General features: G+C 35.7%; 1 protein-coding gene across 1 annotated transcript; it reads left to right on the plus strand.

Moving 5' to 3' along the window:
* The first annotated feature begins 6,486 nt into the window (after positions 1-6,486).
* On the plus strand, positions 6,487-7,664 carry LOC141512236 (epididymis-specific alpha-mannosidase-like). Its single transcript, XM_074221057.1, has 2 exons — positions 6,487-6,572; positions 6,632-7,664. The coding sequence occupies exons 1-2, from the start codon at positions 6,487-6,489 to the stop codon at positions 7,662-7,664; spliced, it is 1,119 nt and encodes a 372-aa protein (XP_074077158.1).
* Positions 7,665-26,437: the final 18,773 nt, after the last annotated feature.

Raw genomic sequence — 26,437 nt, forward strand, 5'->3', positions numbered from 1 at the left:
CAATCTAATCAAAAGTCAACTAGTTCTGATTCTTTTGTAATCTTTTGACATGTATATATATATATATATATATATGTATGTATTCAAATTTAATATTAAAAAATATTTTTTTTTAAACTAGAAGTCTGCAAATGAAGGTTTGGAAAGGAAAGGTATGGCCCCTGTGTTCAATCCTTCAATCCCAACCATCTGGGATCCTTCTGTCTTAGCCAAGCTGTTCTTCTGAAAATAGCATCTTCCTCACTAGAAATAACCCCTTTTGATTGTTGTTTAACTCAGTCCAGTTACTGATAATATATATTTCCTTTAATGTCTTCTTGAATAATTGTTCATCAGTTTTTCTCTCTTATTCCTCAAGGAATAAAAATAACTCTCCTAGGAACAATAGATGGTCACTATGAATTATTTTTTTTGTGGAACTCCCACTATTTTCTAATTATTGAATATACCAGCAAATTTTCTTAATGTTCAAAAATGTGACAAAGAGTAGATTTCCATCTCTCACTAATTGTAGCTTCCTTGGACTCCAAAGTTTCTCAGCAAAAATTTGTAGCCTGAATATAGTTCTTGATAGCAATCTCAGACATGATAACTTCTTTTGATTCTGGCAGAATTCTTCTGAGGAGAGCTCATTTTAATTGACAAATTTCTTCAACTTTTATCTCAGTTATGAAATGTATTAATAATAACTAAAATCTATGGAGTATTATGCATGTTATATGTTTGTATATGGAAAAAGTGTACGATATATAATGTATACACACACATATATAAAATCATTTAATCTTCACAACTCTGTGATAAATGGTATTATCTCCTTGTACAGAAGAGGAAACTGGGGCGGCTAGGTGGAGTAGTAGATAAAGCACTGGCCCTGGAGTGAGGAGTACCTAGGTTCAAATCTGGTCTCAGACACTTAATAATTACCTAGCTGTGTGGCCTTGGGCAGGCCACTTAACCCTGTTTGCCTTGCAAAAAAAAAAAAACTAAAAAAAAAGAAAAGGAAACTGAGGCTAAGAAGAATTAAGTGACTTATCCCAGGTCACATAGCTAGTAAATATTCAAGGTGGGATTTTAACTCAGACCTTCCTAATTCTAAGTCCTGACCTCTATCCCTTGAGTGACCTATCTGTATTTGAATGGGAGTAACTATATGTTTTTAGACTCCAAAGGAAAAGTCAACAGATTAATATAGTTTATGCACAAACATCACACAAATATGCACAAACATTGAAAACATGCATAAACAAAACCTATGGCATTAATTCAGATGGACTATGAACTCAAAATTCCCCATGTTGATTCCATTGAGATTTCTTTTCAGGCTTCTGTGTTCCTGACATGTCAGTGATGTTTAATTGAAACACTCAGGTGAATTACCTTTAAAGTAACAACTTCTTGATTTTTTTAATATTTGCCAAAGTTAACATTTCTTTCAGTAATTTGCTTTCAATGTCTCTACCTTGAATGAATGAATCGTGGCAGGGAAATGACATATTGAAAAGTACCTTTCCCACAATAATTTAGCAACTGTGGGAGGATTTTGCTTACCTATTTATATCTTGTGAAATGATCAGTCATTACTAAAATACAATTCATGTCCTTACCAGCTTCTTCTAATGATAAGAAGTAAAAGTAAAAGTTTGCTAGTTCAGTTCTCCAAATATTCTGTTATGAGTTGGTACCACTTTTCTTTGTACACAACCAGAACAAATTGCATACTTTTTAGTGACATCTGTAATCATCGTGGGACAGTAAAATCTGTTCCTTACTAGTATCAGGCTTATGTTGACTTATTTTTCTAAAGTCATTATGGAAAGATTTCAAAGTCATAACTATTGCAGGCTCTGGATAGAATCAACTACTTCCTAATACTTCTTGTGAGCATACTGGAAATTCTGTGTAATAATTCATTATTCAACTCCAACTTCTGTCTTCATAGTAATAATAGTAATTAATAGTAGAAGACTTCAATTTGAGTCCTTAAGCATTTTTCCTTTGCTTCTTAGTATTATTTCTCAGTCCTCCATTAGTCAACTCTCTCCTCCCATTACCCTGACACAATGGAGGCAAAAAAGGTTTATGTTCTCAAGTAAAATTATTGTCCAAAACAGTAGTATCTGGTGCATTTTCAAATTTTACAACCATTTATGTACAGAGAATAAGGAATCCAGATGACACAGGACATAGGCAACTGATTATAAGAATACAACAATGATTTGGGGTATCTGGAATGATCTACATTCTTGACCTAGTTTTTATTCTCCAATGTTGGTCCTATAGACTTTAATTTTTTGAAAGCACCAAAGCAGTATTCTCTTCATAATTGTGTCCAATCTGTATATGGCCATTTATTCAAAGGTTTTTGCAAAAGGTATTTTTGCTATTGGTTTCCAGATTTCCAATCTTTGTGTACCCTCATTCATGGTCTCCCTTTCCTTGTGTCATTTTCATTTCAGATGGAATAATTGTGTGTACATTTCTTTCTTTCAAGAGATCCTTTGTAAACTTTCCTCATGATTTTTAAAAACTATTTGCAAATGGAGATTCCCAATGGGAATTTTTCCTAGTAGCTTTAGTGTTACTTTGTGGGTTTTTTTTATTTTTCCCCCCACTCGTATTTCTTTTTCTTTTTTTTAATTTAAGGCAATAGGGTTAAGTGATTTACCAAAGGTCACACAGCTAGGTAATTATTAAGTGTCTGAGGTTGGATTTGAACTCAGGTCCTCCTGACTCCAGGGCTGGTGCTCTATCCACTGTGCCACCTAGCCGCCCCTGTTACTTTCTATACCACGTGATTCCACCAGTTTTTCAAGATGCGATGTATTTTATAGAAGTTTGTCATTGTTCTCTCTTCCCTCTACTCTCCTACTTTACAATCAAACTCTATGATTGTTTCTGGAAAGAGTGTGTCTATCCTCTTAGCATTCCTTTAACTTCCCTAACCATCTTTCTCTGGTCTTATTTCTGCTGTTTCTTCCTATTAGAATGTAGTCTCTTTGCAAGTAGGAAATGTCTTAATTTTGAATTTGCATCCCTAACATTTAGTACAATGCTTGTACTAAGTTTATACTAAACTTGCACTAGCAAAAACTTAATTAAGAGACAGTTGGCTCTCTGAGCTACCACCTCCCATTCAAATAGGCTTAATTATCTCATCTTCCTGCCCCCTTTAAAAGATCACCTGTTTTCAGTTAAACTCCTCTGCCTTTGAGAGGCCAGTCCATTCTTGGGAAATATAATCCCTCCAAATAAACTCTCACACTCCTCCATGTTTCCTTACCGTTTATCATCTCAGAGTGGCTGATGTTGCTGCTGCTGCTAATCTCCTATTTACTCTCTGTTAACCACAGCAATACTTAGATTTTTCCTCAAAAATTTTAAAAAGAGGCAATTGGGGATGCTTAATAAATGTTTATTCCTTTCCCTTAATACTTTTTTTTATTAATACATTTGTTCAGTTAATAGGATATAAACTTGGCCTGATGTTTCACGGGACCCAAAATACTTCTTTAGTTGTTCAAGAAAGTCTACTATGGGGGCAGCTAGGTGAGCATCAGCCCTGGAGTCAGGAGGACCTGAGTTCAAATCCAGATTCAAATAATAATTAACTCTCTGTGTGACCTTGGACAAGTCACTTAACCCCATTTCTTTCCAATAAATAAACAAAGAAACAAATAAATAAATAAGTCTACCATGTGACATCAGGTGTGTCAGAGATTAAAACACCCACAAGCCCACAAACTCTTAATTAATGTATGCCTTCTTTTCAGGGTTAGATGCCTGATAATTCTGTAATACTATTGACACATAAGTAATCCAAGTTTCCAAAGGTGGTTGCCCAAGAGAACAAGAATACTTTCTGAAAAATATTTCTAATTACAAGATGAGATTTTGACCGGGACTTGAAAGAAGCAGGGAGATCAAAAGGTAGAAATGAGGAGGGAAACATTCCAAGCAGAGAAAGACAGGCATTGAAAATGCCTGGAATCAGGAGAACAAACACATCGTTCAAAGGACAGCAAGAAGGCCAGCATCACCAAATTTGACAGGTGAGGAAATGGTCCTTCAGGAGATGAGGTGAACTCTGTTGCCCAATGAGTTGGGCAGCATAACATTTAAAAATGTTCAAGAGATATAATTTCTGAGTAATTTAATTATTTTATTATTAATTGCAGCATGTTTATTAATAAAAGAATGATCCCTTAACTGTTAATCTCTAAAAACAAAAGATAATGAGGATGGTATACTTATAGTTTATAAATCCATTGAAAGCAGGGTTTTCCCTTTTGGTATTGGCTAAGAAATAGAGTGGTGGACCAGTGGAATAGACTAGGAGCAACAGCAGGAAATGATTATAGTAATCTGCTGTTTGATAAACCCAGAGTCCAACTATTGGGATAAAAACTCTTTCTCTGATAAAAATGCTGGGAAAATTGGAAGTTAGTAGGGAAGAAGCTTAGATTAGACCAACACCTCACACCCTTCACCAAGGTAAGATCCAAATGGTTACAGGATTTAGATATAAAAAACAACACTATAAGAAAATTAGAGATCAAGGACAAGTTTACCTATCAGATGTATGGAAGGGGGAGCAGTTTATGACTAAGGAAGTGGTAGAGAACATCACAAACTAGATGATTTCGATTACATTAAATTTAAAAAGCTTTTGCACAGATAAAACCACTGTAACCAAGATCAAAAGAAATGTAGTAAATTGGGAAACAAACTTTACAACTAATGATTCTGAAAAAGGACTCATTTCTAAGATATACAGAGAACTGAGTCATATTTTTTAAAAAAGCCATTCCCCAGTTGATAAATGATCAAAAGATATGCAAAGGCAATTTACAGATGAGATCAAAGCAATCCATAGCCATATGAAAAATTTCTACAAATCATTAATTATTGGAGAAATGCAAATTAAAGCTTCTGTGAAGTACCACCTCACACCTCTCTGACTGGCCAATATGACTAGAAAGGATAATGATCATTGTTGTAAGAGTTGTGGGAAATCTGGAACACTATTACACTCTTGGTGGAGCTGTGAACTCATCCAACATTTCTGGAGAGAAATTTGGAACTATACCAAAAGGGCAACAAAAATGAGCATACCCTTTTATCCAGCAATGCCACTACTGGGTCTATACCCTGAAGAGATGATGAAAAAGGGTAAAAACATCACTTGTACAAAGATATTCACAGCAGCCCTGTTTGTGGTGGCAAAGAATTGGAAATCAAGTAAATGTCCTTCAATTGGGGAATGGCTTAGCAAACTGTGGTACATGTATGTCATGGAATACTATTGTTCTATTAGAAACCAGGAGGGACAGGATTTCAGGGAAGCCTGAAGGGATTTGCATGAACTGATGCTGAGTGAGATGAGCAGAACCAGAAAAACACTGTACACCCTAACATGAGGATGATGTTCAACCTTGATGGACTTGTTCCATCAATGCAACAACCAGGGACAATTTTGGGCTGTCTGCAATGGAGAATGCCATCTGTATCCAGATAAAGAGCTGTGGAGTTTAAACAAAGTTCAAGGACTATTCCCTTTAATTTAGAAAAAAAACATATCTTATTGTCTGATCTTGTTATCTGTTATACTTTTTGATTCTTCCTTAAGGATGTGATTTCCCTCTCATCATACTCAATTTGGATCAATGTACAACATGGAAACAAAGTAAAGACTGACAGATTACTTTCGGGGGGGGGAAGTAAAATTGGGAGAAAAATTATAAAGCTCAAATAAAATCTTTAATAAAATAAATAAATAAATATTTTTTTTTAAAAAGAAAGCAAGCAGGGTTTTCCCTAGGGTGACAATCAATTTTGATCAATAATTAATGAGAGAATAAATATTACAATGAAGGGCTAGACCTGAACTTTAATTATGTCATTTACTTCTTAAGTTACCTCCACCCTTAGGAAATCTATTCAAAAAATTTCCTTGCTTCTTTTTTTTAAAAAAAATTATTTATTTATGGCAACAGGGTTAAGTGACTTGCCCAAGGTCACACAGTTAGGTAATTATTAAATGTCTGAGTTCAGATTTGAACTTACATCCTCCTGACTCCAAGGCTGGTGCTCTATCCACTGCATACCACCCAGCTGTCCCTTTCTTGCTTCTTAGGTAGTATTATTTCTCATAGTCCTTCATTAGTCCTAGAGGATGGTTAATCCACTTGAGTGGAGACTTGAACAAGAAAGTTAGACCTATTTCATTGTCAGGATTGTCCTTCAAGAAATTGAACTTTTAGAATCAGGACTTTAGAAAAAGAGGAAACTCTGGGTCTCCCCAAATTATTGGTTACTAATAGTTTTTCTCAGCAGCTATGTGGTACAGTGGTTAGCCTTGGAGTATGGAAGATTCATCTGCCTGATTTCAAAACTGGCTTCAGGAAGGGCGCGGCTGGTGACTGGGGCCCCGCCGGCCCCGCTTCTCTCCGGCCGCCCCCCGCCGCGGCCGAGCCAGGAGCGTGCATGCGGCCTGGGCAGGGGCTGGCCCCGGGGGCCGGCCCGGGCCCGGGGGCCGGCGGCTGCGGAGCTCGGGAGCGGGGCCGGGATGGGCCGGCCGCCGGCGCTGTGGCTCCTGAGCCTGGGGCTCCTGGCACGCGCCGGGCGCGAGCGGCCTCCCGGGCCCGGCTCCCGGCTCCCGGCTCCCGGCTCCCGGCGCGCTGCCGGCCTTCGTGGTGCCTCACAGCCACATGGACGTGGGCTGGGTCCACACCGTGCAGGAGAGCATGCATGCCTATGCAGCTAATGTCTACACTTCTGTGACTGAGGAGCTAAACACAGGGAAACAGCGCAAATTTATTGCTGTTGAACAAGAATTCTTCCGGCTCTGGTGGAGCAGAGTGGCCACAGACACGCAGAAACACCAGGTCCATCAGTTGGTGAAAGAAGGACGACTGGAATTTATTATTGGAGGCCAGGTGATGCATGATGAAGCCGTGACCCACATCGATGATCAGATTTTACAGCTAACAGAAGGACACGGGTTTCTATATGAAACTTTTGGGATAAGACCTCGGTTTTCTTGGCATGTTGATCCCTTTGGAGCATCTGCTGCCACACCAACTTTGTTCGTCCTGGCTGGCTTCAATGCTCACCTCATCTCCCGGATCGACTATGACTTAAAAGAGGACATGCAGAAAGCTAAGAAGCTGCAGTTTGTGTGGCGAGGATCTCCATCTCTGGCCGAAAGTCAGGAAATCTTCACTCACGTTATGGATCAATACAGCTACTGCACCCCATCACACATCCCTTTTTCCAACAGGTCAGGCTTCTACTGGAATGGAATTGCGATGTTTCCCGACTCTCCAAAAGATGGCATGTACCCCAACATGAGTGTGCCCGTGACAGATGCCAGCCTCAGCCTCTATGCCCAAACTATGGTGGCCAACATCAAGATGAGGGCAGCCTGGTTCAGGACCCAGGATGTGGTTTGGCCCTGGGGTTGTGACAAGCAGTTCTTCAACTCATCTGTCCAGTTTGCCAACATGGATCCATTACTAGCCTATATTAATAACCACTCTGAGGAGTTTGGGGTCACTGTGGAATATGCCACCCTGGATGATTACTTCCGTGCCATTCATGATCGAGATATCACCTGGAGCATACAGAACCAACGGGATTTTCTTCCATATTCAACAGGCTAAATTTCCTAAACCCTTGAGCCCTTTCCTCAGTCATCATGAGCTCAAGACCTTTCATCAATGGTGGATCTTCTGTGGAGTCTTTCCAGTTATTCGATATTCTTCCCAGAAGGTTAATTCCTGCAGCCTTTCCATTTTATAGTTAGGAAATCTGAGAGCAGAAGCGGGGAAATGACATGGCACAAGTTAGAGAGCTCTTCCCATAACATATAGTTCTTTGGGTCACAGGTGTTGTTGTCCAGGACCACCTTCTACAGATCTTTCCTAAAGCCATCTTTTTCCCTAATGTCTTATGATCTCAAGTAGCCTGGTTACTATGTTGTATGTGGCTTGTACAGCCTTTTGCAGGAGCATGTTGGCTTCTCCAGCAGAGGAGAAGCTCCTTGAGGGCAGGACCTGTCTCCTGTTTGCTTCTGTATCCCCAGGAGGAAGCTAGGTAGTGCTGTGGATAGAGCTCTAGCCTTGGAGTCCTGAGAACAGGAGTTCAAATCCCACCTCCAACCAACACATGACTCTTTCTGACAGTGTGACCTTGGGCAAGTCACTTAATCCTGACTGCCTTACATCCAGGGCCATCTCCATTTCTTCTGATCCATATCTGGCCACTGGACCTAGATGGCTCTGGAGGAGAAAGCGTGGCTGGTGACTTGGCATAGCCTCCTCTCACTCAAATTCAATTCACATGCTTGTCTTGGCATCACCTTCCTGATGTCATGGTCCTCTTCAAGAATGAAGGACAAGTATTATTATTATTATTATTATTATTATTATTATTATTATTATTATTATTATTATCGCCACTAATTTGGGTAGTGACTGATACACAGTAGGTGCTTAATAAAAGCTTGCTTATTTCATGATTGTTTCTGAGAACCCCACTAGCAGATTTTAGTGGTTTATGGAGGAGACTCATAAATAACTGAGGCTAATATCCCAAAATTTTTATTTGATATCTTTTATTTTTAATCATTTCTATTTACAAATAAATGTCTTTGTCTAGCAAGCCATCCCCTGTAAAGTTTTTTTTTTTTCCAAAATAAATAAGCAAAACCAATCAACACAAAACTGGCTTCAGAAATTAGCTATGTGATCTTGGACAAGTCACTTAATCTTGTTTACCTCAGTTGCATTATCTGTAAAATGATCTAGAGAAGCAAACAGCCCCATTATTTTTGCCAAGAAAATGCCAAATGGGGTCACAAAGACACTATGCAAAGGATTACTGAAATATGAAAGTTCCTTTTCTAAGACTAAGTATCACCCATAATCCATTTTCTTACACCCTTAAAAATCATTCTTACCCTTTTTTTCCAGGACCCTAAGAGAAAATTTTTGAGAAGGGAAAAAATATTTAGTGGATAATATTATTTTCCTAGAAATACTAATAAGTAATCCTGCATTCAGATTTGTCTAGAAAGGATTTTTGTCTGGAGAAGTATTTATTTAGAGATATTTTCATTAAGAAAAAGGTTTTGGGGAGGCCCTGGAGTCAGGAGTACCTGAGTTCAAATCCAGCCTCAGTCACTTAATAATTACCTAGCTGTGTGGCCTTGAGCAAGCCACTTAACCCCATTGCTTTGCAAAAAAAAAAACTAAAAAAAAAGATTTCAATTTGTTTCTGTATTTGTATGTGTTCCAAAAGTCTTAATCACTAAGTCACCAACTAAATCACTTAATCCTTGATTAATAATTAATAATAGTTATATTTTATACCAATGTTGACATCTCAAAGCTCATGATAAAAATAATATTATAAAAAATAGAAAGAATTTTTGCTGCTAAATCATGGCATTTAACTCAACTGCAAACATAGCTAAACTTGTACAGCTCAAACGTTTTAGTGATATAGATGGTAATATACAAGAGTGTGGTACAACTGTGGTAAAATCTCTGATCATGTGTCCACATCATTCCACTCTTCCATAAGCAGAAATCCAAAAGTTTTTTCTTCCACATTCTGTCACCCCCTCCTGCTCTAATTAATCATTCTACTGAAGAAAGAGAAGTGGTTATGAAATTCACTTTTACTTCCAGGGATAAAATTGGATAAATGAATTTTCCTGGAAAACAGTACAAAAATTTCATGATTCTAGCCAAAGAGGACCAAAAAATAAAATGAAACAAAAGCCAAAGTAAACTTTTCATCCATTAAAAAGGATAATTCCTACCCCTACCATCCACCCCCAAATGATGATGTAATGGCAAATAACTAGGTCACATAGATAAAGTCAGAGTAAAATTTACAAAGTGAAGAAAGGAACTTTGCTCTAATGCAGGCCAATGACCCACAGGCAAAAATCAATTAATTAATAGTAAACACAAGTAAAAAAATTCAGCATCTCTGAATACATAAAAGATTAGAAAATCAGATGCTAATTTCCAGAGCAGAAATTTCCCCCAAAACTCACTTTTTTCTTTATACTTTTTTGGATTTTTTGAAAATTAGAATCACTTTATGATATACTCTTGTACTTCATGATAAAACCCTTGTAAAAAAGAAATATAATTAAGTCAAACTAACAAATCTGTTTCATCTGACAGTGCTTTCAAAATTCCACACTTCCTTGTCCTCCATCTCTCTATCTAGAAGAGAGGTTTGCTTAATCTTCTCTCTACAACTTAAATAGTACTTTATAATTCATCTAAATCAGGTTGACTTTGATAGTTTTTCATTTGCATTACTGAAACCATTATGTATGTTATTTTCTTGAGTCAGCTTTTTCTACTCTACATATTTTCATGCAAGAATTCCCATATTTTTCTGAATTCCTCATAGTCATCATTTTTTTTCTGAAACATAATGCTCTGTTACATTCATATAGCAAAATTTGTTTGGCTTGTATCATACAATACCTACCAACTTTGTTTTTCCTCTCTATCATTAACTTCCTTGAGATTATGCCCAGCAATAAGATCACTAGGTCAGAAGGAATAAACCTAATATTATCTTTGATTTTGCAAAATTCCTAATTGTTTTTCAGAACAATATGACATGTCTCAGTGTTCTTGTCTTCCAATTTTTTCTGTTTCAATGCTTTTCTTATATTGTTAGGGAAAAAGATCTCAACTCTTCGGAGAGATTTACTATTTGCCTTTTCCATTACATCTCTACTAAAGAGGGAAGAAAATTTCTTTTTTATCCCTAATCTCCCTATCCCCCTACCTTCATTAGCAATAGAGTCTAATAGCAGAAGCAATTCACCTAAAGATGTGGTGACCATCAGAGTCCAGACGAAGCATTTAAATAGTAGGGTAAACAGAGCACCCAGAAAAACAAGCTACCTAATAGAGCTACTGCAGCCAGAGGAAGCAAATGGTAAGGAAACCATGAAAAACAAACCAAAGCAAAACAAAACATGGAATGCCTACAGTACTTAAGATATAAGTTGTCTTAGCCATCTGTGATTGCAGGATTGTGCCCCTTGGCTGGGTGGTCTCTATATGTGCTCCCTTTTCCCACTGACATTATACAAATTCATAGGAGGATCATACCCTGAGTTTTTGTGAAAAATGTTTTGTTACCACTATTTATACTATGCTATTCTATATTTTTTCCTTAGAGTTAATCGATTCTTTTATCTATCTATGGAAGGTAAACACATTGATGGAAAATCATGGGGTATACTTTTAGGAGTACAAAACACCTAGAATCTAGAGTGTTTGTCCTTTGTGAGATTTAACCTGTGAGTGAGAATTGTAGGCATAGCCAAGAAGGGATGTTTCATTAACACCTACCTTAATAGCAATGTATTTAGTCAGTAGAAGTATAAACCAAAGGCACTAAAAGTAGTATTTTAAATTGAAAAAGAAGTTGTTGGAGTGAGTCTGTTTTAAAAGCACACAACTCTGACCAGATGAAATGTTAAATTCAAACAAACATACTCACCTTATACTGTGTTTTATTTCCCCCAAACTGAGGGTTACTCATTTAAATTTATACAGTGAATTTATTTCAATCCACATTTTCTTCCTTTCTCTTTTTCTCTTCCTTTCTCTCACTCCATTTCTTGCGCTCTTTTTTCTTTTCCTCCTTCCTTTCTTCTTTCATTCCTTCCTTCTTTCCAAACTTGATTCCTTCCTTTCTGTCTTTCTCCTTTGTTCCCTCCTTATTTTCCTTTTAAGTCTCAAAAAGCCTTTAACTCTGCAAGGAAAAATAATAAATTATTGGTTATTTCAAGAGTTGGGGCAATGTATTTGGAGAGAAAATGGTGACAGTGCATTGGAGACCAATCACTTAGACTCTTTCAAAAGGTTTACTTGCTTCAAAAATTATTTTCTGGATTCAAAAAAAAAGTTAAGGGCTTTGTCCTTCTCCATGGTCAGCCTTGCCTGGCAAGTTTCCTGGAGAAAAGTACAAATGATATGTAGAAGGCACCACGGGTAGTGATTGTTTACTCCAAAACTGAGACCAAATTAGGCAATCACATCTGTAAATGTATTTCCATCCTGACAGTAAAATAAGATGGACAACATAATACTGTCCTCTGCTGAATAGCTTTTCCTTTGGAGATATGCTTTTATAAGTTAAACATTAGCTATACTTTTCCCATGGCTAAATGCAAGCTGCAACAGTTTACTGTGATTATCTTGTTAGTTGTTATTATTTGGATTCTGAATGAGAAAAATAGGAACCAATTGATAAACACTGTTTTCTATGGTAATTCAAAGGAGTGGGGAACCAGCTTCCCAAGACAATTTTAGTTTACCTAACATTGCTTCCTTTGGTCTTTTAAATCATGTTCATAAATCTTCATAGGCAAGCTCATACAAACTCCCAAGGTTTAATACACTGATGTATCTTTTCCTAGAACAGATATACAAATTTCTATGACTTGTCAGCTTTTTCACACAATTCTACTCTGTTTAATATTGCCTTAGTATAGATGAGATTTTATTTAGCTGCTTCAGTAGAGTCATTAACAATATCATTTGTTCTTGTCTTGTTTCATCCTTCACAGCAAACTGTTTCAAAATAGCACAGGGCTATTTTTTAAGAGTAGGATAAGCAAATCTGAAAGTCACATGTAGGGATACTCTCCTTCAACATGTTCTCCTTTCTTATACTCTTCCATGCTTCTTTTAGTCTGAGGTTCTCTGCTCTTTTCTCTTAACCCTGTGAATGAATGAATAAAGTGCAGGACTTGGAGTCATAAAGACTTGAATTAAAATACAGCATCAGACACTCCTAGTTGTGTGACCTTGGACAAATTGCATGATGCTTCTTTGCCTCAATAAAAAAGAGATAGAATTGTTGTCTTGGAGTTCTTTCTAACTCTCAATATTCTATGATACTCTCAATTCTATGATATACCCTCTTGGAGATGGTTTTCCAATCTCATTCGGTAGTCTTCTAGTCTAGTTTGTCCTGGGCATCTTCTACTCTTGAATCTTCCTTGTTACTAAAAATGAGTCACTACAGTCAAGAATCATCCTCTTCTTTCTGGTCTTCCTTGGTAGGACCCTGAATATCCACCAACAGTTTTCAGGAAATATATTCATCTATGTAAGTAGGTGCCAGATGGCAAGTATGTTCCAGTTCCTTGGGATCTTAACCTTTAAATCATCTAACAAGACCTCAGAAGACCCAGAATCTTCTTAGTTCTTTCTCAGAAAAGTTCCTTTGTGGTAGATGAAGATGAATGGAAACTTCTCAGTCCTAGGCTTTCCCTTCTAACAGAACCACCTAACAGATGGTATTTCACCTCCCTTACCTCTTTTCTTTTTAATATTAATGTCTCATTTCTTCCTTAAGATGTTAATTTTTCAGGCAACTAGGTGGTGCAGTGGATAGAGCACCAGCCCTGGAATCAGGAGTACCTGAGTTCAAATCCAGCCTCAGACTCTTAATAATTGCCTAGCTATGTAATCTTGGGCAAGTCCCTTAACCTCATTGCCTTGCCAAAAAAAAAAAAATATGTTACTTTCTCCATTTAATTTACTATAGAATTTAAATATTGCATGAATTGCTAATGATGACTTACTGAATAGTCTATATAAAGACAATATGAGTAAATGAGATTTCATTTCATTTCTGTGGCTTATAAGATCACATATCATATTTAAGGTAGCTTTCAGCTCAACCTATGAAATAAATATCTTGAATTCATTCTATTCAATTAAAGATTTATTAAGTACTTACTAAAAGTGAAGTAAGATAGTATTCAATGAAGAAATGAAGTCATTAGAAGAATAAAACTAACAAGGACTATGGTTTTATCAGATGAAAAAATCCTACCAATGGAGATATATAATTTATTTACACCCAAGTAATTTATAAGTTTGAATTAAAAATCTAAACTAATGAAACATAGGTTCAAATCAACAACATCTACCCAAGACTGTCCACATTACTTTTGTGTGCTTACGTGATGAGCGGAATGGGCATAAAAACTTGGGAGAGAAGAGACTTTCATCAAGAAAGGACTCATGATTCCAGACTTTTCTGGGAACAGATAGGGGAAAAAGGGAAGTCTAAAGGAACCTGGGCCTCACCATGTCCCTGATTTATAACTTCTTCCCATAGAGATTTCTGGAAATTTCCCCTTGAGTATAAACAGGAATTCTTTCTTGGTTGAACTGAAATATCTTGATGCCAATGGGGCAGCTCATTCACTTTGTATATTGTCTGATATATTCTAATCTGTATAACTTCTTTCAATTTGTGATAGTCTTTTAGCATTTGATAAGTCTTTTCTAGTTATGTGATATTAACTGCCTACTTCTTTTTTGAAGAATATCAACCAAGAAGATAATTCAAGAAAACAAATCAATATTTAATGAGTCAGATATAATTCTACCTCTAGTATCCACTCTTGAAGAAGAGCAAAGCAACTAGCTTCATGACCTCTTCTTTAATTCTTCCCAAGGCAGGAATCAAAGTGTCCTTTGGAGAAGAGTGGATAAGATTCCAGAAATATCTATACAAATATCCCTGAGAGCTACATTTAGTCAAAGGCATGTGGACTTATACATAACCCATATGGTTAATACTTACAGTGTACATAAGCAAGGCTTAAATGGAAGCAGCTAGGAAAGAAGATTTTTAGATTATGAGGATATGATTTACAATGATGAATTCATGCTTAATGACTAATTAACATCAAAACACCAATCTGATTTGTCTAAAAAATGAATGCTGTCTGCAATATTAATCATATTAAATAAATACTCATTTAAATTGACAGCAAAACAATTCCTGTTATTCAGCCACATATTGAGAGATTCCAATTCATAATGATCATTGTCTACTCTAACACTGAGGGTCAAATATTAAGTGATAATCAATGAAAGAAGTCTTATAAAAATAAGTCTATCTCCCTCCCTACCCCACCCCGTCTCATAAACAATACATACACACACACAGAAAAGACATTTACCCTTGAAAAAATATAATTCTGAGACAGAACTATAACTAGATTTTCTTATGTCTCAGGTCAGGTTCACCAGAGAGTACAATTTTGTCAGGAAACAGGGTAGCCCAATCTCCAGAAAATCTGACCCAAACTCCAATAATCTGACTCATAATATTCTCAGCCCCTAAATGAAGGTATGTGTAAGAAAAGGGGGCTAAAGAATTGGGTAAGGGGCAACAGAGTGCTGGGGTAAGGCAAGCCCCAAGAGAGGGACACCATGACAATGGGATCCTGGGAATGGCAATCTGGGATTGGCTGTAGGAAAAAGAGTAACCCAAGATCAGGACAGAGGCTTAACACAGAGAGCAAGTATGCTTCCCCAAATGTTGACACACTGAAATAAAACCCACACAGCAATTCTCTAGTTATTGCTTTATTTAGAGATAACTTTGAATAATATTATTTTAAATACTGTGAGAAATAAAAATACAGTGGAAACACAAGCTTATTGGTGTATTGCAATGAAATTTTCTTTATTCATATCTGTATTCTATTAGTTTAAATGAACAAGGAGGGCCTGGATGACCATTTACCATGAATGCCAAGAATTTCTGTCAAAGTACAAATAGGCTTCTAAGGTCCTTCAGAAGTTTTAGGTTCTATGATGCTATGAATGGGTATGTTCATAGTCTGAGGTTTTCTTAGCCATGAGTTTTACCTAGTTTCATCATTAGATGCTTATGAGATTTTATATTTGCTGAGCTTTTCTATGCTAGAAATCAAAGAGTATAAGTTTATCCACTCTGAGTTAAGTAAAAATAAGGAAAAGTAAATGGATCTATGATTTCAATGGTCCAAGGAACTCCTGGCTTAGGGATCTCCACCTACCAAAGTAGATTGACACTTTCTCTGGTCTTATAGAGTTGTGGATAGCACTAAGGAGTTAAATAATTTGCCCAGTAATACAACCATTATGTGTCAGAGGAGGATCTTAAACTGAGGTTTTCCTATCTTTGAGACCAGCTTTCTATCCATTATATCTCATTACTTCCTCATTCAATCTGGCAAAGGAGAAGAGAGGAAAATAAGTTATTTTGTAAAAGCTCCTGAAAACAGTCAAGGCTATTATTTTTCTTTTAAAGCTTACTATGATTGATTTAATATACTTCCAAAAGAAAATCCTGCTCTCCTTAGCCTTCCCTTTTCATTTTCACTGTATCTCTCATATATTACTTTGCTCCATTGTATTTTATTCTGGGCTTCGAGGAGGGACAAAATGAAATTAATTAGAATCTTGGTTTCCACTCCTTTAATAGACATCTTCTTTTATTTCTTTATATGTACTTGGTTACTAATAACATTTTAATGTATGACATGAAAAGAAATTACTACCACAGTTGGGAGGAAGTATTATCCTTCATAAAGTAAATTTTGGATTGTGGTTTTTATAGGGTGCACCTATCTCCATTAAACTTGCCTTAATTCCATAATGGGATAGCTTCATGTCTAAAATTAAGAAACCATCTTCTATTAAGTTATACATTTTTACTCAGCTTGAAAACAAAGGTAGAAAGTCTTTGAGTTACACAGAACATGAGCAAAAGTTTTTTTAAAAAACCTTCAAAGGGAGTTGTCAATAGATCTAAACCTAACTGCAAGTAATTCACAATCAGACTTTGTCCCACATTCCTCAGAGTTGACAAGGCTTTCAGAAGGAAATGAAAAGGCCAATAATACATAAATCACTGGATTTTATTAAGGGTTTTTTTAAAATCTCATCAGTTCCCATGGATTTAATTTATCATTTCTATGCTGATGATTCTCAGTTCAACTTATCCTGTTCTCAACTCTCAGCTGATTTCTGATATCAGACTTTTAGCTGCTATTCAGACATCCCAAACTGGATGACCAAACTTAAACTCAATCTTGTCCAAAACTGAATTCATTATCTTTCTCCGAAAACACCTCCCCTATCCCTTTAGCTTCCCTATTACTGGAAAGGACAACATCATTCTCCAACACCCCCTCCCCAGCTTCTTAACCTAAGCTATCCTCAACTCCATAACTCTTTCACCCCATTTCCAACTTGTGGCCAAGGACTGTCAATTTCACTTTTTCAACGTTTCTCAAATAAACTGTCTTTTCTCCTCTGACTCTGGCACTACTCTGGTGGTGCAAGCCCCCATCACATTTTACCTGGATTTTTACAATAACCTGTTGTTGGTTTTGTGTGCCTCTAGTCTCTCCCTCCTCCAATATATCTTCCATTCAGTCACCAGAGTGATTTTCCTAAAGTATAGATTCAATTATGTCATTCCCCCTACTCAATATACTCCAGTGGTTCCTTATATACACCAGAATCAAATTAAAAATCCTTTGTTTGGTATTCAAAGTCCTTTACAAAATAGTCCCACCCACCCCCTACTTTCCCAGTCTTCTCATGTCTTATTCTCCATTATGTACTCTGATTCTGTGACACTGATATCTTTGCTATTCCATCAACAGAGTATTCTATTTCTGGATTCCAGGCTAAATCACTCCATTTCTGCCTACACACTTCCTTGGCTTACTTTAAATCCTAACTAAAATCCCATCTAATACAGGAAACCTTTCCCAACATCTCTATTTCCATTGCCTTCTCTCTCTTATTTTTTATTTTTCCTGCATTATCTTGTTTGTACAATTTGTTTACTTGTTATTTCCTCTATGAGATTGTGCTCCTTCAGGGCAGGGACTATCTTTTGCATCTTTTTTTGTATCCTCATCACTTAGTACAATGTCTAATATGTTTTGGTGCTTAATAAATGTTTATTAACTGACTCCTATTTTAAACTATATTTTAAACTATATGTCCTATAGACATTTTAAACTCAACACACCCAAATTAAGTTGTTTTCCCCAAAACCCTCTAAAACTTTTCTTTTAGGGTCATGATTCCTTCAGTTACACAAGTCCTTGACTCTTCATTCTCACCAAGGTCTATTAGATGAGTGGCAAAATGAAGTTAATTAGAACCTTGATTTTGCCTTATAACATTTCTTGCATAAGTCCTTTCAAAAGAAGCCTTCAATTCCTGATCTTTCCTTGATTCTGGTGTCTTTTCCCTTTGTCTATTTCAAATTATATATATGTATATATATATATATATATATATATATATATATATATATATATATATACAGCTTATTTGTACTTAGTCATTTGCATATTGCCTCTCCAATTAGACTGAGTTTCTTGAAATTATGGACTGGCTTTTGCCTTTCCTTTATCTCTAGCACTTAGCAAAATATTTGGCACATAATGGATATTTATTAAAGGCTTTTTTACTGACAATGAATAAAGACCTGGAAAAAGAGTTTTAGGACCTGGTCTTATACTAAGGAAGACCTGAATTCAAATTCTGTCTCAGAAACTTACTCAGTTTTTGGACCTTCAGCAGGTCTCTACCTCTTTCTGCCTTGTTTTTCCTCATCTGTAAAATGGGGGAAATAATAGTACCTCCCTCCCAAGTTTGTTGTGAGAAGAAATGAAATAATATTTCTAAAGTACTTTGTAAACTTTTAAGTGCTATTTAAATGCTATTCAAGACAACTAGGACATTGAATAAAGTACTGGACTTGCAGTCAAGAGGACCTGATTTCAAATCCAGTCTCAGAGACTAGCTATGGGACCAGGGACAAGTCACTTAACCTTTATTTCTCTTAGTTGCTTCATACAGGATTCATAATCATGAATTCAAATCTGGTCTCAGACACATATTAGCTGTATGATCCGAGGCTAGTCACTTGAGTCTCATTTCCTTATCTGTAACATGAATTGGAGAAGGAAATGGCAATCCACTCCTGTATCTTTGCCAAGAAAACCATAAAATTGGGTCACAAAGAGTCAGACATGAGTGAAATGAATGGTAAAAATGAAAAATGGGGATGATAATAATAGTCTCTACTTCCCAGAATAGTTGTGAGAATCAAGAATAAGAGAAATCAACTATAGCTCAGTCACTGGGGAGTTAATGAGTCAAGCAAGAGTTGACTACATATTTGCTGCTCCATATTAGGCACAGGGGATATAATGAGAAAAGTCAAGAATTCAGCAAGTATTGGGAAGGCTCACAGAGTAATATTAGAATTAGTTGGGTTTAGAACTTGGGACCTGGGGACAGAGATAAGTTCCCTGCGATACTTATGAGAAGTAGGGGTAAATCTCAGGGCAAAACTTTTTATTGATTTAAATCAAGGTCACCCTAGAATTGGTACAACCTAAGAAAGAGACCTTTTTAAGCATTATGTAATTCCAGATGGTGAACTTATTGAGCTCTTACACATCTGGAAGAAGACAGGGAACCCCTTTTCAGATTTGAGTGGGGAACATTCTTTACTTTTCAAATTATGTAAAACTGAATAGTTCATTTGTATCCATGGAGGTTATAAGAATTTGTGTAGCTTATTTGTATATGAATAGAACTGGGGAGTAGCTTTTCTGCCAGCAAAAAAAAAAAAAATGAAAAATTTGCTTCTAAGACATTGTCTCTCTCATCAAATCAATACCCAATTATTAAGTACCTAGTATCTGGCACTGTGGTATACCATGGGAATACAAAGAAAGGCAAGTTATTTTTAAAAAGTCAGTTCTGACTCTAAAGGTGTTCACAGTCTAATTCAGAATGTTTGCAGAACAGAGAGGAGATAATTGACAGAGTGAAGATCCTAGTTAAGAACAGGAAAGGCAGAAAATGAGATTTTTAATTGTAAACTGAAGCTGGAATCTCTTTTTTATATTTATGTGTATTTTTTATTATAAAAATATTTTATTTGTTTTCCAATTATATGCAACAGTAGCTTCTACCTATCTTTTTTGGTAAGATTTTGAATTTTACACATTTTCTTCCACCCCCCTCCCTTCCCTCCCCCTTGCCCCGCCACATAAGGCAATTTGATAATCTTTACATTGTTTCAGTGCTATACATTGATCAAAATTGAATGTGTTGAGAGAAAAATCATATCCTTGAGGCAAAAATAAAATATTGAGATAGCAAAATTATGTAGTTCAAAAGACAACTTTTTTTTAAAAAAATTGAAGGTAATAGTCTTTGATCTTTGTTTAAACTCCACAGTTCTTTCTCAGGATACAGGTGGTATTTTCCATCACAAATCTCCTAAAATTGTCCCTGATTATTGCACTGATGGAATGAGCAAGTCCATTAAGATTGATCATCACCCCCATGTTGCTGTTAGGATGTACAATGTTCTTCTTATTCTGCTCATTTCACTCAAGCTGGGAATCTACCTTTTCCCTAGTCACTCATTTCCCAGGAATCAATAAATCAATAAATGAGATCACAGATCAGAGAAGAATTACATTTTGGGGGGGGGGGGGGTTCTTGTAATTTTTTTTTCCAGTTCCACTTTCATTTTCCCTCTTGTTCCTAATCTCTCACCCATGAAATAAAACTATCCTGTGATGAAAAAAACATAACCATAAAATAAATTTACACATTAAACATGTCCAAAAAACTGTCTAGTTCTTTTCTAGACTATTATCAACTTGTCAAGAGGTAGAAGGCATATTTTTTTTTAGTTTTTGCAAGACAAATGGGGTTAAGTGGCTTGCCCAAGGCCACAGCTAGGTAATTATTAAGTGTCTGAGGTCGGATTTGAACTCAGGGAGGGTGCTCTATCCATGGTGCCACCTAGCCACCCCCTAAAAGGCATGTTTTAACTTCAGTCCTCTGCATTCATGATTGATCATTGCATTAAACAGAGTTTTAATCTATTATAGTTGTTCTCTTCTTTACAATGTCCTGGTAATTATATATATTATTCACATTTTCCTGCTCATTTCAGTCTGTATCAATTCTGAAAATCATCCTAGGTATTTCTGAATCTGTCTATTTCATTGCTTATTATGGCATAATAATATTCTATTTCTATTTCATTCATATAACACAATTTGATTACCCATTCCTGAATTTATGTGAACTCTCTTATGTTTCAGTTCTTTGCTACCACAAAAATTGTTATCGTTATTATATTTATATATATATGGATACTTTGAGCCTTTTTTTTTAACAATTTGAGCTATAAGCCTAGTAATATTATTTCTAAGTCAAAGAGTATGCACAGTTTAGTGCATTTTTTGTTGCTATTTCAAATTGTTTTCTCCTGTGACTGGATAAAGTCACCAACAATGTGTTAGTGTTTTTCTTCTTTCAGGTCCCCTACAAAAAAGTGTCCTTTCCTTTTCTTTGTCTTCTTTGTCAATCTGAGGAATGTGATAGAACCCCAGAGTAGTGTTAAATTATAAATCTCTTAATTTTGGTGATTCAGAGCATTTTTTAAAATGTAGTTGTTGAAAGCTTGTCTTTTTTATTTTAAAAATAGTTTATGCGTGTTCTTTGACCATTTATCTAATAAGGAATAAGAGCCTTAGTGTTTAAAAAAAAAGTGGGAAACCATGAATGTCAGACTTATTTGGTGTTTATTGGCAAAATGACCTGGTCTATAGAGATAAAGATTTAGGAAATGTACTGGGTAGTCCCAAAATGAAGTCTGTCATCCAGAAGACTCAGTTATGTGACAGAAAGAGTGTTGGAAAAAAAAGATTAAGTGGTGTTCCAGCTAGTGTGACTGCCTGGATGAGAAAATACAGAACAATTCTTCCATACCAGCTCTAAAGGTGGAAAATGCCACCAAACCAAAAAATAAAAAAGATGAAGAAATCTAAGGAGAAAAGCAGAAAAAATATTGTACATAGTTACTGCAATATTGTGGTGATGCTCAACCAAAAAAGACTTAGCTACTCTGATCAAAACAATAATCTAGGATAATTCCAAAGGTCTCACTTTTTACACTACTATCAGTAATGAACTCTGAACACGGATTGAGGAAGACTTTTTCTACTTTATTTTTCTTGCTTTTTTTTGTTTTTGTAACATATCTAATATGGAAATAAATTTTGCATGACTTTATATGTTGAAGTGTATAAGTAAAACTTACCTTTTTAAAGGATAGAAATACAAAAGAGAGAGAAGGAGTTTGGAACTCATTCTTTTAAAGTATATTAAAATAAATTAATTTTTAAAATTAAAAAATATCAGAAAAAACTAGAATAATTGACTTTTTTTTAGCCCAGGTCTTCAAGAAGTTCATGGAATAAGCAAGGGGGCTGCCTAGAAAGCCAGAGCCAGTGCAGGCAAACAAACTGGTAACCTCCCATTGTGATCAGAGATTAATCAAGAGATATGTTTGCCCAGCAGGACTCTTGTTTCTGGAAGTCATAAGAAAGGAGAGTTTTCCTAGAAAACCCTATTTACTCACAAGGAGAAGCTTAGAAATAAATCTAAAGCCTCCAATGCCCCACCTATTCTGCCCTGAGATGTCACAGAAAGATATGAAGATTCAGTACTCTAAAATTCAAAGATCCAAGGGATCTTTATCCTGGAAAGTGGAGGTAGTCAAAAGAGCTCATCCAAAAATGAAACCAGATAGGACCTTTTCCTAAATGCTCAAAAATCTAATCTAGGAGACAATCATACCATAGTAACAGGTTAAAGAGACACAGAAATATTTTATTTTCTACAAGATTTATTTAAATGACTAGAAGAAATAAAAAAAAAGAGATATAAAAAATTAAAAGCCCTGCAGGCAAGAATCAAAAGATAATAAACAACTTAGAACAAAATGTAATCAATATTACCTACAAATATTTCTAAAAATTAGAATAGAACAAAGATCAATGGTTCCAAGATACATAAAGAAATATTAGAACAAATCTGAACACTAAAAAGGAAAAGAAGTGAAAGATAGTTATTTGGTATAAAAAACAAAACTGACCTTGAGGAAAGATCAGGGAGAAATCATTGAAGACTCATTGGACTACCTGAAAATCAAGAGATTTTTTTTAATCCTGTCCACCATATTACAAAAAATCATAAGTGATCATAATCATGATCTTTTAGAATGCAAAGGTAAGTTGAAGATATAAGGAATCCAACAATAACCTCCTAAAAGAAACTTCCAAACTTCCCAGAAAAGCTTTAGACTCTAGGGCTTCCAGGTCAAAGAAAAAGCACAACAGTTTTATGGAAAGAAGCTGTGCGACCTTCCACAAGTCACTTAACCCCATTGCCTTGCAAAAAACAAAAAGAAGGAGAAGAACAAGAAGAAGAACAAGAAGAACATGAACAAGAACAAAAAAGAAGAAGTAAAATCCCACAGTATCTTAAAATTGGGAACCCAAATTGTCTTTAATAGCAAAGAATCAGAATCAGGACCAGACTTAGCCACTTTCACTCAAAATGAAAGAAGAGCTTAGAATACAGTATTCCAAAAGAAAATGCATGGGGGCTGCTAGGTGGCATAGTGGATAAAGCACCGGCCTTGGTGTCAGGAGTACCTGGGTTCAAATCCGGTCTCAGACACTTAATAATTACCTAGCTGTGTGACCTTGGGCAAGCCACTTAACCCTGTTTGCCTTGTGAAAAAAAAACCTAAAAAAAAGAAAAAAAGAAAATGCATGGAGTCAGGAAAAGCATTATTTGGAGGATGGCCTGTCACATAACCACCTTGCTGATATATGTTTTTTACCATCTCATACCTAAGTTATGCAAATTTCATTGTTCTCCATTCAGCTTCAAAAGTGGTCTTGAAACATCTGTTCAATTATGCTATTCCTTTACTCAAAAATAAATCAAAACAAACTAAAAACTCCAAAATAAAATATCAAATCACCCATTTGGTTTTTTAAAACCCTTCATGATCTTGGTCCTTTTTTACACCACTCTTTTCCACATATTCTACCATCCATCAACACTGATCTTCTTGATGTTTCTTTCACACAGCACTCAAGTTCCTGTGATATTAACTGTATCCCATTCCTGTTATTCTCTGTCTCCTAGCTTCCCTGGCTTCCCTTTAAATAGTCAACTTAATTCCTACCTTCTTCAAAAAGCCTCTCCCAGTAATCCTTAATGCTAGAGCCAGTCCTATGTTATTTCCTCCTACTTGCTTTGGATATTGTTTCCCCCATACTATATTATCTCCCCGAGGGCAAGGATTATTTCTCATTTATTTGTATCACTTAGCACAGATCCCAGAACAAAAAAGGCACTTAAATATTTGTTGATTTGATTAAAACAATAGAGAATCACATCCAAAAAGCCAGAATATAGACCCGCCCATCAGATTTATCATACCCTGTGTGAAGCAACAGGACAATTCATCATTACCACTGGGGAGTTTGAGAACAATATGCAAAGAGAAAAAGAACACTGAGTTTCTGTAATTGTAAATTGACTTGGCTTCATGTGTTCCCTATGTGTAAATCTCACTCAGTTAAGGTTTGAGCCTTCTCTTTTTTTTCTTAATAGTATTTTTTTTCCAACTACATGCATGGATAGTTTGCAAAATTCGTTTTTGTTAGATTTTTGAGTTCTAAATTTTTCTCCCCTACCTCTCTTCCCTTCTCCCTCCCAAGAACTTTCACAAAGAATCTGTATTGATTTGTGTTAGAATGAATCCTCATCTATAAGAGTGGAGAGGTTTTTTTGTAGTTTTTTCGTTTTTCAAGCCATTAGTGAATATTTTTGTTAAGATCTAATTTCTGGGTGATTTTTAATGGGGAACACACCAGTAAGGGTTCTTGAACATAGAAACTTAGTAATAAAATCCCAATGGCAAGCTAGGTGACTCAGGATAGAGCGTAAGCCCTGGAGTTAGGAGGACTTGAGTTCAAATCTGCCCTGAGATACTTATTAATTACCTAGATGCATGACCTTGTGCAAGTCACTTAACCCCATTGCCTTGCAAAAAAAAACAAGAAGAAGAAGAAGAAGAAGAAATAAAATCTCACAATTGCCTAAAATTGGGAACCCAAACAATGAATTCAAGTATGAAGAGTTTACAGTCTAGCTGGTAGAAAGACCAGAGCTTCAGACCAAGCAAAAGCAAGAAAGTAATAAAATGCCTTTTCAGAAGGCCATTCTAGGACTCAGAGTATATATCTTTATTAAATTTTCTGTTGCTCCATAGATAATGCTGGGGACGTCTCTGTTCAATGATCTCCACCATTCGAACAGATCAATTCCAAACTTTTTTTTTTAATTTAAAGATTAGGGAATGATAATAATGGTAGTACTAAAAACTGGCATTTATATAACTCCTCCTATGCACCAAGCACCAATATTGTCTCATTTGATCCTCACAACACTGAAAAGCAGGTGCTATTATTATTCTTCATATTTCAGATGATAAAGCTGAAACAAACAGACTTTAAATGACTTGCCAAATCATACAACTTGTAAGTATCAGAGACTAGATTTGAACTCAGGGCTTACTAATAACGGAACCATCACTCTTATTCACCCTGTCATTTAGTTGTACCACAACCTTCACACACCAAGTTAGTGTTCTGGTCTTTATAGCTAATGTTATGATTAAGGAGCAGATTTCAAAAACTTAGCACAAATAATTGGTGCAAGTGATTGCAAGAGTGGTTTGCAAAGTTCTGACATAGCAGTCAAGAAAACATACTTGGCAAAAGAAGAAACAGACAAGAAATTTCACAGTTGGTCAAAATCTGCAATATTCTGTAGGCAATACAAGTTCCCTCATGCTTTAAGAAAGCTGCTTTATCTTTTGGGGGTCTATCTTATTTATCTATAAAATGAAAAGTTTGGGCTTTCCTATTGAAGATTCTATGATCTTATGAATGATTATAGATCTCCAAATCATAAAAGTTAATCAAACACTGAATTTGGAGATTACATATGCAATCACATAAATCATTTCTTCTTCTTCTTCCTTCTTCCTTATTCTTTCATTTTCTTCTTCTTGTTTTGATATTAACATTGATTATTTCCAGTTTTGCGTTCCATATATAGACTACCAATTTGTTAGAGCAGAAATACAAACTAATCTTAAATTTAAAGAAATAATAAAAATGAAAAGCTATATTGTAAACATTAAACATCTTTACTATATCAATCTATTCAAATAAGTTGTTGACTCTGAAAGCTAGAAAATGAATAAATAATAAATATTAACATTGACTATTACCATTTTTATGATGATTCTCATTTTTATGATGACTCTCATTTTACTGTTTTATGCTCTGCTTGAGTCTTGTGTTTGAAAGACAGATTTCCTATTCAACTCTGTTCTTTTCATCAGGAATACTTGAAAGTCTTCTATTTCACTAAATATCAAAATTTTCCCCTAAAGGATTTACTGTTTAGCTAGGTAGATTATTTTTATTTGTAATCCTAACTCCTCTGTCTACTAACATATCATATTCCAATCCTTTCACTTTTTAAAACATGGAAGCCACTGAATTTTATGTAATTCTATGACTCCATGATATTAGAATTGTTTCTTTTTGACTGCTTAAAGTCCTTTTCCTTGACCTTGGAGCTCTGGAACTTGGCTA

This window comes from Macrotis lagotis, chromosome 2 (genome assembly GCF_037893015.1).
Source record: "Macrotis lagotis isolate mMagLag1 chromosome 2, bilby.v1.9.chrom.fasta, whole genome shotgun sequence".
Classification (NCBI taxonomy): domain Eukaryota; kingdom Metazoa; phylum Chordata; class Mammalia; order Peramelemorphia; family Peramelidae; genus Macrotis; species Macrotis lagotis.

What these genes read in the sequence shown, in the direction of transcription:
- LOC141512236 (XM_074221057.1), top strand. Translation starts at nt 6,487, where the DNA reads ATGCGGCCTGGGCAGGGGCTGGCCCCGGGGGCCGGCCCGGGCCCGGGG. An exon ending in CGGGAGCGGGGCCGGGATGG is followed by an intron (nt 6,573 to 6,631) that starts GCCGGCCGCCGG and finishes GCCGGGCGCGAG; the next exon opens with CGGCCTCCCGGGCCCGGCTC.